At 41.3% G+C, this 13939-nt stretch overlaps 1 protein-coding gene across 2 annotated transcripts in view; it reads right to left on the bottom strand.

Annotated features, from left to right (window-relative positions):
• ATF2 (activating transcription factor 2) overlaps nucleotides 1-13939 on the bottom strand; it is a 56190-nt gene that overhangs the window by 31147 nt on the left and 11104 nt on the right. The window contains exons 2-9 of one of the 2 annotated variants that reach the window (XM_015426641.1): nucleotides 9856-9927; nucleotides 9471-9540; nucleotides 8286-8382; nucleotides 6326-6444; nucleotides 5557-5685; nucleotides 4997-5175; nucleotides 4051-4165; nucleotides 2389-2475 (exon numbers count right to left, since the gene is read on the bottom strand). In XM_015426641.1, the coding sequence (XP_015282127.1) occupies nucleotides 2389-2475; nucleotides 4051-4165; nucleotides 4997-5175; nucleotides 5557-5685; nucleotides 6326-6444; nucleotides 8286-8382; nucleotides 9471-9518 (774 nt within the window). In that variant the 5' untranslated portion in view covers nucleotides 9519-9540; nucleotides 9856-9927. The remainder of the gene's footprint in view (nucleotides 1-2388; nucleotides 2476-4050; nucleotides 4166-4996; nucleotides 5176-5556; nucleotides 5686-6325; nucleotides 6445-8285; nucleotides 8383-9470; nucleotides 9541-9855; nucleotides 9928-13939) is intronic. The other variant, XM_015426642.1, reaches the window with a different exon arrangement.

Here is a 13939-nt window from a genome sequence, read left to right as displayed (position 1 = left end):
ATATATATATATATATATATATAAAACACAATTTAAATTTGATTTATTTTATTTTATCTTTGAGTGGTTGTAACTAATCCCATTATATGTTTGAGTCTTTCCAAATCACTCAGATAATTAGTCAAACTTTCTTAAGTAGACAGATCAAGATGGGTAGCCATGTTAGTCTTCTATACTACTACAGACAGACTAAGTCCAGTAGCACCTTAAAGACTAACAAAATCTGTGGTAGGGTATGAGCTTTTGTGTGTCACTGCCCACTTCTTCACCACTACACCATGCTGGCTCTAAATGGAGCCATCTGAATAGAGGAAGTGTAATAACTATCAGATTTAAAATCATGTAAACACTGTTAAATTATTTTTAAATGACTCAAAAAAATGTGATGAACCATGGCCTAAAATTTCTAGAGGTGCGAGGGGTGCCCATTTTCACCAGCTCCTCTCTTGCTGATCCCCCCCCCCCCAAAAAAAAAACAAACCCCTGTTTCTGGGAGCTCCCCATTCCCTAGAAGCAGCATTTGGGGCTGCCACAGGAAGGGGGAATCAGTGAAAGCCACATTCCCCCACTGTACCCACTGAAATTTTAGGTGAGATCCAAGCCAATTCTTATCCCTACAATAGTATATCTGAAATTTTTGAAATTCTCTTTTTTTTTTACCATATTTTTATTGAACCAGTAGAAAAATCAAAACAGTGCTCATGATTCTTTCTCTATAACAATTCCAGCCAAATATATCTCCTCGGTTCTGCCCACTGTCTGTATGGGTGCCTTTTGCAAAACCTGAATGCTAAGGATGTTATGTTTACTTTTTAAAAATTATTTATCAATGTCACTGAAAGACATGGTTAAAATGCTATTATTCAACAAATTTTATCAACTAGAGAGATTGCTAAAATTAAGTGACTTTCCCTTCTGCACCTTCAAGAGGCCCTTGTTTTTCACCTGTACAATCAAAAGCCTTTACCATTTTATACCTATAAAGCTTCGTAAAACACACTATGATATTATTTCATTGTTTTTTTCTAAAACTAGCCTGATGCATAATTATATAAAAATCATCTGAACAGTTTGTTGCCATATGATGCTAGGCCATGCACCAAGTCAGAGTTAACAAAATTCCTGCTGCAATAGTAAGAATTTACATCTGCCTAAATTTCCCCTCCTGCACTCTCATTTTGTGTAGAAGTCTCATTGAAATCTCATTTTGTGTAAAAGTCAGTCACCCTTGTTGGAGCCCATTACTTAAATAACCCATGCCACTGCTGAAAATATTTCAAGACTTTCTGAACTGAGCTAAAAGAAAAGAAGGGGTATCACAGGTTTCTACTGTCCACATTTCAAAGATACTCAACATTTTATACTCACGTCATCTCATTCTGCTTGGTCATGAAATGTGCAGTAACAGAAACTACATGTTCCCTTTTCCACTGTTAAACAAAAGAGTGGGTGCTCAGAGTCCTGCTCAAAGCAGCCCTGTATGCATATGATTTGCCAGATTTTTTTTTAAAAAAACAGTATCTCTACAGTTTATTTATTGCATACATTCTCCTCCACTTTACAATAATAAATGGAACAAAGCAAGCCGATTAAAGAACTAATTGAAAGAATTCACACACTGCACAACAAAACAATTGATTCAAGCAATAAAAGTTACAACCCTCTAACTACGCAGAGAGGTATATTTTAACCACTTGTTTCTGATACCATGTTTTCTGTGATTCCTTCCGTCTGGATAACGAGAAGCAGTGTGTTACTTCTGTATAACAAATGTGCTGGCTGTAAACTCCCTGAATGGGTGCAGGACTCTCCCATCCCCTTTATCATAAGCAAACATCATATTTGTTGGCTATCAGGCATCTTTTGTTACTTCCCCCCCTTTTTTTATATAAAAAAAGGCAATGAAGACTGAAGTGCTGCAAAGAATCCAAACTATAAATTTCTCCATCACTTAGGAAAGAGAAATGATAGTCGCCTATAGGTAGCACCCAGAATATTCACAAAAAAAGCAAGATGGCAGAGATGTACAATATGGCCCACTTCACAGCTGAATATTACTGCTGTGACAAGCTGTGGAAAATGTCTACAGTTGTCTTAAGATGCTATATAAATCCTAAGCATCGTTATCATAATCCAACGCAGGAAACCTTTTACAGTCAGCTGAACTAAACGGATGCAAACGTACTTCACTGGTCTCCTTTTCCTTCAGGACTACTGATAACTGCTACACAGCTTGATAAGGGTCAAGAATATGCAACAAGATTTGTACCGCACCCTAGCAATTAAAAAGCGAGAGCCTGCTTTATTTATAGTAGGATCCACTTATACATAACCTATAGCATTTTGAGCACAATAATTAAAGTGAAGAATTGCGGAAGGCCCACTTACCAATTTAGCTTCTGACTGCACAGGTTGCGGGGAGGAGGGCCCGGGAATTCCTGGGATACTAGGCACCATGGTGACAGGTCGAACAAGCTGTCCAAGAAAACCAGAATTAATACATAAATAAGAGCATATCGGACTTCATAAGCAGCTAGGATCGGCTGCGCCTTTCTACTCAAAGGCTCCAAGACAACTGAGCTTCACTTGCAAGGCCCAAGTTGTACTGTCACAGAGAAAGCTAGAAATTTTATTTATTTATCATGCTTTATTTATACCTGGCCTTTTCCCCCAGTGGGGAGCCAAGGCAGCCTGCTTCATTTTTGTCTCCTCGATGATATTCTCACAACCACCCTATATGGTAGTTTAGGCTGAGAGTTTGTCAGTAGCCCAAGGCCACCTAGTAAACTTCCACGACAGAGTGGGAATTCGAACCCAGCTCTCCAGATCCTAGTCCAACGCTCTAACCATGATACCATACTGGCTGAGCATCATGAGAGGCTCATAGACTCTGGAATTCATCCACTCAGCACTGGGGAACAGAGAAAAACAAACGTCCCTACCACTGGCTTTTTAAAATGGTATTTAATACTTATTTTTTTCAAATGGAGGAGGCTAACAATGGAAAATTTCAGAAGGTAGCCGTATTGGTCTGCAGTAGATCAGCTAGACCCAAGTCCACTAGCACCTTAGAGATCAAGAAGACGACGAAGAAGAGGAGGAGGAGGAGATTGGATTTATACCCCGCCCTTCACTACCCAAAGGAGTCTCAGAGCGGCTTACAAACTCCTTTCCCCTCCCCTCCCCACAACAGACACCCTGTGAGGTAGGTGGGGCTGAGAGAGCTCTTTTGAGGACTGCTCTTGAGAGAACAGCTCTGACAAAACTATGACTTGCCCAAGGTCATCCAGCCAGGTGCAAGTGGAGGAGTGGGGAATCAAACCTGGTTCTCCCAGATTAGAGTCCGCACACTTAACCACTACATCAAACTGGCTCTTTGGTGTATACGCTTTTACAGGGTATACGCTTTCTAAAGTCACAGTTCTGATGAAGGGAGCTTTGACTCTCGAAAGCTCATACCCTAAAAATCTTGTTGGCCTCTAGGTTGCTCCTGGACTCGAATCTAGCTGTTCTAACAAAGAAAGGTGGGATGATTAAACACACACACACACACAAGTTATAGGCCCAGGATGGAGGTTACTTAGCAATAAAAAATTTTATAATTATGTTTCTGACTGGGGATGTAAAGTGGTTTAAATCCATGAAATGAAGAATGTAGGGAGCCAGGCTGGATGACAGCCTGGTTTGTGGGGACAAGAGCCTGGCGATGTCTGATGCTGAGTGGTTCTCCCACACCCATCGGCTGATCTGAAGGTCCTCCCCTTCCCCAAGAGCTTCCCCCTTAAGTTTTTTCTCCCTGGATCCCGGAGTCGGGACCAGCAGCTCACTCTTCAGCTCCTGTCTCTCAGCTCAGCATGCTGTGCTGCAAGCCCCTCCCTTCCATCCACCGGGGACCTCTCCAGATCAGCTGCACCCACATATGCTCTTTTGGATTAAGTAGAGCCACAGCCTGCCAGCTGTTTTTCCAGCACTCGGACTAGGGTGTCTGTGTGGGTGCACTTGCCTTTTGGAAAACCCCTGGGCTACAGCCTGCCATTTAAACACACTTACTGGAACTGCGGTTGGGACGTGCACGTTAGAATTTGTGATCGAGGCAGGAATAGCAACAGGCATGGTTTGTCCATTAGGAAGATGTAACAGCAGAGGGAAAGGACCTGGCACCGGTCTGAGAGAAGCAGAAACAGAAAGACAATTACTATAGCACACTTCTCACACAAAATATTTTACAATGTATGTATGTAAAAACCTGGCAGCACTGGAGAACAACCATGGCTTATATTTTAAAGACAGGTATCAGAGGCTGGCAGAGGACAATATATCTGGGTAGACAAATGCCACCCGATTATATTTTTTTAATTGTAAGATTATATGTCTTTTAATCGTTCAATACGGATTATAAAAGGGAATAAGACCCACATTAAAAAAACAACAACGCTCTAGCCGCTAATCCTTCATTCAATCTTTTGCCACATTGACAGGATCAATCCAGATAGAATCATAGAATCACAGAGTTGGGAGGGGCCATCCAGGCCATCTAGTCCAACCCCCTGCTCAATGCAGGATCAGCCTCGAGCATCCCTGACGAGTGTTTATCTAGTCGCTGCTTAAAGGCTGCCAGTGAGGGGGAGCTCACCACCTCCCTAGGCAGCTGATTTCACTGTTACACAACTCTTGCTGTAAAAACGTTTTTCCTAAGATCCAGGCCAGTACCATCCCGCCTTTAATTTAAACCCATTATTATGAGTTCTATCCTCTGCTGCCAACGGGAACAGCTCCCTGTCCTCCTCTAAGTGACAGCCCTTCAAATATTTAAAGAGAGCAATCATGTTCCCCCTCAACCTCCTCTTCTTCAGACTAAACATTCCCAAGTCCCTCAGCCTTTCCTCATAGGGCTTGGTCATGCTACCTGTTTTAAAGAGACATACATTGCAAGACAGAGGTGCTTAAAAATAAGCCTTTCACAATTTGTCAGTGCACACATATACACAAAACTCACACTATTGGCCTATTGGAGGATGGCGCCTGTGTTATGACGGTGCTAGAAGTTGGTGAAGGTATGGCTTGCTGAATAATGACGCTCGAGTCAGAACTTGCAAGCAACACATTAGGAACCTGTAGAGAAGCCGGACGAACAATTGTTGATGTCGGTTGCGCTGTCTGCTGCAGAGACACTTCCTGGGGGGAGAACAGAAAACTTATCATCACACTTTGACTCTCCAGAAGCCTTTTACAATCAAATGTTATCAACAGAAATTTATTGTTTACAATTCTTTCATAGATTTAAAAATCCTGAGGGTTTTCCCCTCCTCATTGCTACAGTGACAGTTCTTACATCAGGGCCACTTCATGGGAATATTCTCTGGGCCAGTTCCTGTGTTAGGGATACTTGGAACTATGTTCTGCAGAAACGGCTGCTATTGTGAAATGGCTTCTCACAAAGTGAGCCACTTTACAAGGAATATCTATGTCAGAACTTCGTAATCCTGTAGTAGCACAGTCCGGCATGGAAATTTTCCAAGCAGTACATGACTTGCATGAATGAAATTGAAAACACACCTTTTCATCATTGGTAGTGGACTCTGGATGAGGTAAAGGGCTATCCTGGTGAGTTGTCTCAACAACTGAAGGCTCTTCAATCTTATTCCTTATAATTGGTGTTGCAAGAGGTGATAAATCTAGAGGCATCTGGAAAAGTTGGCAGGAAGATAAAAAAGTAACAAAAATCAGCTGCACATCAACTCAACAGAGCAGGTCTCTTTTTAACATGAGGCCATTTACAATGCAAAACACAATCCATGGAATACTATTATTAGGAGCAACCTAATAAAGAAGCTCATGTCTTGGCTGCCGTCACCTCTTTTCAATGACTTTTGGCAGTAATAAGATGTGTAATCAAAGGAAATTATGTTCTGCTGGCACCACACATTCCCTCTTTAAAAATATATTACTCATGGGACAAGCAGCTATAGTTCATCCCAAGAAAATACTAGAAATAGGAACACGGAAACACAGTTAAAGGCACTTTCATTTTCAGCTAAGCAACATTATTAATTAATATTTTGGTATCTTCTACAGAGTTATTCCTGCCCTCTCCTCAGGTCTCGGTTTCTCATCAGAATAGATTTATAAAGAGCAAATTACTTGTAGTACCAGGACCCTTCACAGAAATAACTTCCTACAAGGGTGGTTTCCAACACAGTTTATACTTACATTCTGGAAGAGTAACACTGACCACCACACTGTCTACTGGTGAAGGAACCCCAACTCAGTTCTGACAGTTCTGCCCAAAATTATTTAGCTTTAAACTTCTGTACGGTTAACATACTTTTTTAATATCATCTTCAGACGCTTTTTTGAATTCATTTTCAAAAGGGCTTGCTAGTTCATTGAATAAACCCACTTCTTCACAATTCTTCAGGAATCGGGTAGGTGTTGGGGTCTGATCTAAAAAGAAAAGCGGAGAATAGGCTGTTGCTTTCATTCTCACTCCACTGTATGTTATGCTTTATAACATCTGCAGAATCCAGTCACCATCACTTCTCTTTAAATATGCAACTGATCACAACAAGAACACAGTAAAAAAACCAAACTTCTGCCTTATTAAAACTAAAACTATATCCTGAATGCTACATTTAGCTAACCCCATTAAAAAAAATCTGTACAGTCGATACTGGAGAACTTTAATGACGTCTATGGAAACGTTTAAAAATGCTTTAAAATAATTTGATCACTTTTAGGCATTTATTTATTAATTTAATTAAATTTCTAGACCACCCTCCCCTGTAAAACAGGGCTCAGGGCAGTGTACAACAACAAAAACACAATAATAAATTAAATACTTAAATACAACAGTTGGCCTAATTAGATGGCGCTAAGCAACTTCAGATTGTGCTGCTGCCCCACCGGGGGGGGGGGGAGGCAAGAAACAGGGGTGCCAGAACAGGTGGAAACCATCGCTGCCCTCAACCAAAGGCCTGGCAGAATATCTCTGCCTTACAGGCCCTGCGGAACTGCATTACATCCCACAGGGCACATATGCTGCTCAGCAGAGAATTCTACCAAGTTCGAGCCAGGGCCGAAAACGTCCAGGCTGTGGTCTAGGACTGGATCACCAGTAAGTTCTTATCCACAAAGATACGTGGCACAATATTATAACCTTCAGATTAAGGTAAAATACACAGGATAATCATAAGTGCTTGCTTCACTGCTAGCTGGTGGCCTCACCCAAATAAACAGAAAAATCCAGGAGTTATTTAAAATGGCCAGCGATTCTATATTTGATTCCATAGTTTATTGGATGAACAATTTGAACTTAACTGATGAGACAGTATTGCATAGCAGTTAGAGTGCTGGACTTGGACACAGGGGATTGGAGTTCAAATGCCCACTCCGCTATGAGCTTTGACTGGTGACCCTGGGCCAGTCACTTTCTCTCAGCCCAGCTTATCACAAAAGACTGCTGTGAGGATAAAATGGGGGGGGGGGACTTGTATGTACTCTGAGCTCTCTGAAGGAAAGGTGGAATAAAAAAGTGATGGATTTGAGCACTGGGGTTAGTTTGTCTTATTTAAAAACGTTTAATGCTGCTCAGTGACCGCAATTCTTTATCCACTCCCTGAGAAATAATTTCCATTTGTTTAAACGGGGTTTATTTTCAAGCAACTGGGAGAAGGGCAACCATCATCAATACACACTATTAAAGATAAACTTCAGTTTCCAGCTTGATAGGTCACCGTACCTAACGCTAGTGGACAATAAAACATTACCCCTATTCCCAATACACTTGCATTATTGGGAATGCTAGTGAGAGCAGACTGTTGTGGGTTGGATCCAGCTATAATGACTGAATAACCTGAATTTCAGTCATAGGAGAAAAAAAAGATATTCAGGAGATCATGTTATATTGCTTTGGCAATATAATGTGTAACCACCACATGCAAATGTTTTCCAGGATCAGTGCCAACCTAAGAATCCTACTCAAGTCTACTCAAAGGAGCTTACTCCCAGGAAAGTGTTCTTAGAATCACACTGTTAGAGTAAGGCTGAGGTCTGCTAGACCAAAGTGCCATGTAACTGGACTGCTATTCATTGTTAAGAAGTCAAAGCTGGTATTTAGATGACACATTACCTTGAGAGGCAAAGCAATGGCCAAATATGCCGCAAACATTTTGCTAGTAAAGGGATCCTTTGATACTGCTTCTTATGAATTGAGACAAATCATATGTAGAAAATACACAAAATGTGTGCACATTCCAGAAGATGGATTAAGAAAAACATATACTAACCAGCTACAATGACACTGTCATTACGAGCTGGACCAAATTTCAGTGTCATCTCATGTTTATGTTTATGGACAGCCAAATGATCCTCGTTGGTAAAACGCTGTGGCAAAAAGTTTTAAAATATAGTTAAAAAACCTGAATTTTGACTAAAATGATAACAACATGGAGAATCATTTTTATAACAGGTAACAGCTGATTCTTTTTTAAAAGCCCTGAAAACACTGGTGGTACACCTACGTACATTTCCCATCCACTGCACAAAAGAGTTTAAAGAAAAAGTTTGTGTTTTCTCAGCATTTAGGCTGAATTATCATAAGTAAAATAGTAAGAGATATTTCCAGAGCCAACAATCTTTTAAACAAAGGCTTCACACCTCCTGCACACCTCTTGTTGATGAGCAGCTGTACAATGATTATAGCACCACACCTGTAGAAAGAAACCTAGCAGTCTGTCAAGATTATCTGCTAGCTTATAAAACATGAACGCTCATGGAATGCATGTGCAAGTCTCTCTAGACATGATTTTTCAGCACTGCCATATTGTCATTTCATTTTTAGGAATATAAATCTAAAATTGATTTAAGCAACTTGCTGTTAAAATCTTCTAGACCATAATAAGGCTGAAGTCCCTTCCAATAATGTAATTCTAATGCCTTAATGATCATTTACCTCTGGAAAAATATCATTAACATCTCTGTTTTTTAAAAAATCTGTTCTCATGGTGGTTAGTGATGAAATATACACTGTTTAACAAAAGCCTGAAGTAGACACGACTATCTAAAGCCAAAAATGAAACTCGGATTGCATCTATCAATACTTTTAACAGTTACTTGCTGCAGAACTACTTGACTACTCTGTATTACTCAGGTTCCCATCAGTAAGTAGAAAGTAAGTATTCCCAGACAAAGAATGGATGTTGTCGATGCTGGCTATCATGAACTGACAGCACACACCGTAGCCCAAGTGGGAACAATTGGTCCTGCCAAACAGACAAGGCTGGCCATTACAATTGACAGTATTGATTATCCTGACAGAAGTAAATACATGCAGTTAAGGAATGTGACCTCTGTAGGATGACTGCCTTGGGCAGTTACCTTTAAAAATTAGTAAAAGTCAAGTAAAAAAAAATCTTTTAGTGTTAACACATTTTCATTTGTTGATTAATATGGATAATTCCAACATATATTACCTGTCCACATCCAGGGGCAGTGCATAAAAAGGGTTTGTCATCACTCATATTCCACAGGTCCTTGTATTACCTGTGTTGAAATAATACACAATTCTAATATTTCAAAACCACAGAACCATGTTATCAAACATGCTGCATAACTCCAGCATGCAATTTTGCACTTATTACTATTCCCCCTGTACAGAAATGCCTCCGTAAGAACAAACCCCAAAAGAGCAAATATTTCAACAAGCACATTAGGTTTTCTAAATTACGTGAGGAGGACGCTGAAACTCCAAAGACATTTCTGCAATTATGTCTTATCAGGTGACATTTCCACAAAATATGGAAATGATGCTTTTATATAAAGACAGAAAGCAATATTGCACAACATATACACACGTACCTGGCAGTTTTCACATGTAAGCTGATTTTCATAAGGTGAACTTATTATAGTCTCCTTTTCATGACAATGGTCCTGCAATTCAAGAAAAACATGTCACTCCTTTCTTATTCTATATGATAGCCCATGGTGGGTTACAAACACATCTTTACCTAATTGAGTTTCATAGTAACAGAAATATGCTGCAATAAGTACAAAAATACTTTTTTTAAAACTCTGCAAGCATCTCTAACCAGCCAATGATCCCTCTAAGCTGTGGAGTCATGTGAGCAAAAATTCTACTTTGTGAGCTACTGCCATTAAAATTGTGAGCAAGCCATTTGGAAACTGCATAAATCAGTTGGCTTTGGAGCCATCCTTCCTGAGCTAAGACAAAAATGTGTGAGCCAGAGGCTAGAAAACTGTGAGCTAGCTCACACTAACTCAGCTTAGAGGGAACACTGCTAACCACCCCTGCAGAAGTGTTCAGATAGACAACCACAATGTTTGGGCAAGCTAGGACATGAATAAAAGTAGATCTTTTGATAACAGCACCTTCTTCAGCCTCTTCGATCTTGTGAACTGCTTTTAGCTATCTCCAGGGTAGTTGTGTTCAGACATTACATTTGTGCATGTTCACCAGATCCCTCCTCCGTGTACTGTGTTATCTGCTACCCTATCCTTAGAAACAGCAACTGCTCTGACACGCATCCTGTTTGTCCAGATCTGAACTAGGATTCCCCAGGCCCCATCCTAACACTAGCTATAATGCCTACCTGAATCTGTGCACAAGAAATCAGCTCTCCACTCTTATGCTTGCAGTGCCCCTAGCCTAGATGAACAATGTGATGTCACTACTTGTCTGGACATGACACATGGTTAATACAGAAAAAGGAAATGAGCACGCAACAGCAAACTGAATTATATTTCTGCTAGATTTAGTAGGAGCTACATATAAGGGCCACAGACCCTTATATGCATAAGCAAGGTCTGCACCCAACCATGATGGGGTTCAATTTATGACCAAAATGGAGAAGTGGGAGAGGAACGACAGAACCTCCCCATGTGCTTGGCTTGCCTCCCCACAATCTGTTCCTTTCACCCCAGCTGAACTCCAAAACAAGAAAAACTGGGTTGGGAGAAAAAGCTACTAGGGGACAGCTTCAGGGTGGTAAGCAATGGATGCAGGCAGGTTCTGACCTCCATACCCACATCCCTTTTAAAAACTGGGCATCTCTCCTTCATGCACAGTTGGGAAGATCCACTTTGGATGCTGCTATCACATGGAACGGGGGTCTCTGTGTAACCAAGTCAGAAAGAAGGCCAGGCAACCAAGACATCAGCTGCATTCAGCTGGCATCTTTAACTGTAGTCAAGGGGGAAAGTGCATGAAACCTGCTTGCTTGCTCATGTATGCCCATTCCTCCTGCTAAGAACCAGCTACATGCTAACTCAGGTTGCCCATGATGTACAAACATAGGCATGTCAGTTAGCCAGCATTAATTTCCCCTCAGCTACGCAGGATTCCCTGACCTGGACAGTCCAGGCTAGCCCGATCTCATCAGTTCTCAGAAGCTAAGCAGGGTCGGCCCAGGTTAGTATTTGGATGGGAGACCACCAAGGAACTCCAGGGTTGTTGCAACACAGGGGCAGGCGATGGCAAACTGCCTCTGGACATCCCTTGCCTTGAAGACTCTACAGAGTTGCCGTAAGTCAGCAGTGACTTGACAGCACTTGCCAACACCAAGCAGGATTCTAAGTCTAGACTGACTGAGGACACCAGTTAGTGGGAAACCAGTTCCAGGTATTCGTATGTTATGTCACGGAGCAAATGCTGAGCCACTGTTCCGGGGTGGGGGTGGGGGGAGAGGGGAGCACACATGCAAACCCAGCTGCAAGGTGGGTTCAAGCATATTTTCCTGGCTGAATGCACAGAATGACTGAAGTGAGATAACTAAATATTTATATTTACATTCATTCTATAAACAGATCAAAAACGTTATGGTGATCGTAACACTGCACAGGGATTTCAGTTGTACAGCCAGAGACCTGCAAGACTTACAGGGGAGATCCTAACCTTTTCACTGTGCTTCTCTTGCTCCCAAGAAGCCCCCTCCTCTCCTTTTCACCCCTCACCCCTTTTCTCACTTCCCCAAATCTCCCTGTCAGAACATTCCCTCCCTTTCCAAGTCTCTTGTCTGTCTCTTGCTTTTCTGCTCCCCACTCCCTCCTCCTCCTCTTGGGTTCACACAGCAGTGGCACCTCTTTCACCCTCCCTATCACCTCCTCCTCCCTTTCCTGCAGCTTCTTTGGGGCTTTGGACACTGCTGCCCCAAGATTTTTCAATCCACACCCTGAGGTTCAGAATCAATATCAGATATAAGTTAATGAAAGTCTAGGGGCAAGTGATGCACTGTATTCTTGGTGCTTGGGGGGGGGGCAACAGTGGGAGGGCTTCTAGTGTCCTGGCCCCACTGGTGGACCTCCTGATGGCATCTGGTATTTGTAGCCACTATGTGACAGAGTGTTGGACTGGATGGGCCACTGGCCTGATCAAACATTGGCTTCTCTTACGTTCTCTTATGTAGGGTTTTTACACCATTAATTGAATGGTGCAATTACACCTCCTTCGTGACATGGATTATGACTTTACTTACAGTTACCTATGTTTTTGAAGATGACGAAGTCTAAGAAAAGATCCAGTACTGTAAATATCCAGGGACCCTAAGCCCCCTAAAATCAGTTATGACTAGAGATACAAAGACTGGGGGGGGGGGTAATGCAAAATGCAAAATGCAAAAAAAAAAAGAAGCTTATTGCCCTACCTTGCAGGAAGAAGAAAAAAGATCAGAACGAGGTGAGGCAGAAACTGCACCAAAGCCTCAGAGGAAAACTGAAAGTTTCATTGAGAACTTAGCTCTCTCTAACTAGAAAGCCAAAATTAAGGTAAAATAGCACAGAATGCATCAGTTTGTAATACTAGGTATATCTGCAATTTTGTTCGTACAAAAGTAAGGCATTCATAACATTTAAATTCCATAAATATGTCAAACATTGCAATTTTGTATGCTAAGCAAGTTGTAAATGATGCCTTTTATGTTGTTAAAGTAGTAACATTTAGGCTAAAGGCTGTGGCCAAAACAGCCATATCATAAAAGGAAAGTAGTAAAACTAGTTTAGGTTTGATAGGACAGGCTGTGCATATATTTCAATTTTCCCCAAAATTTCCATTTCTTCTAGGGGAAAAAAAATCTGGTTTTGTACATTTCTGGAAATTTTACATCTCTATTTATGTAGCAAGGATGCTAATTTGAACATAATATAACTTGTCTATTAGTAGAAATGCATAGAACTATGCTGAGTAACAAGCTACTCTCTGTTAAGTCCAACATTTCATGTTTAACTTTGGCTCATAAGGGCAATGCAATTTTATAATTACCTTAGATAACTCTGTCCTAATTAACAATATGAATATACTGTACATTAATTTAAGATTTGTTATATTAAGATTATTTAAAGTTTATTTGCATTGATTCACCCCCCCCCCCCCCCCTTCACCAGGAAGAATTCTTCTAAGGCTACTTTTCTAATGAACTACTGAGCATCCCGGAGGATTCAATTAATATTCAATTCATAAAGATTTCTGATATTTTTATCACAATGCCTTTCTACACTGTTCTTTCTTAAGAAAACATTCATTTATTTATAAAAGCACTTCTGAGGTACGACAGGAATATGAGTCAACAATGGATCGCAAGCAGGATATAGGCAAACCCCACTCCCATTAATACACAATACAAGGCTTGAACAATTCTGTTTCTCCAGTATAAGGTAGGTTCAGTATGAAATGTATAAGAGAAAAACAATAGGAAGTTTGGTAGCTAATGCTGTAAGATCTATTTGAAGTGGCAATCGAATACAAAAGAATACAAAGGGGAAGCTGCTGCCAGTCATCATGTCCCGGCCGGAGTGACGGGATGGAAGAAGAGGGCGTACCGGCCCGGGACGCCCCGATACGTACCGGGACGACGACGGACGAGCGACGGCCAGCAGGAGCGGGGCGCGGGCGGGGCGAGGGTGGACCAGCGTCGGCGGGGCCGCGGGGCTC

Source organism: Gekko japonicus, unplaced genomic scaffold (genome assembly GCF_001447785.1).
Source record: "Gekko japonicus isolate JY-2015 unplaced genomic scaffold, Gekko_japonicus_V1.1 scaffold2078, whole genome shotgun sequence".
Taxonomy (NCBI): domain Eukaryota; kingdom Metazoa; phylum Chordata; class Lepidosauria; order Squamata; family Gekkonidae; genus Gekko; species Gekko japonicus.
Note: the sequence above shows the minus strand (reverse complement) of the source record. Positions and strands in the feature narration are given on the sequence as shown.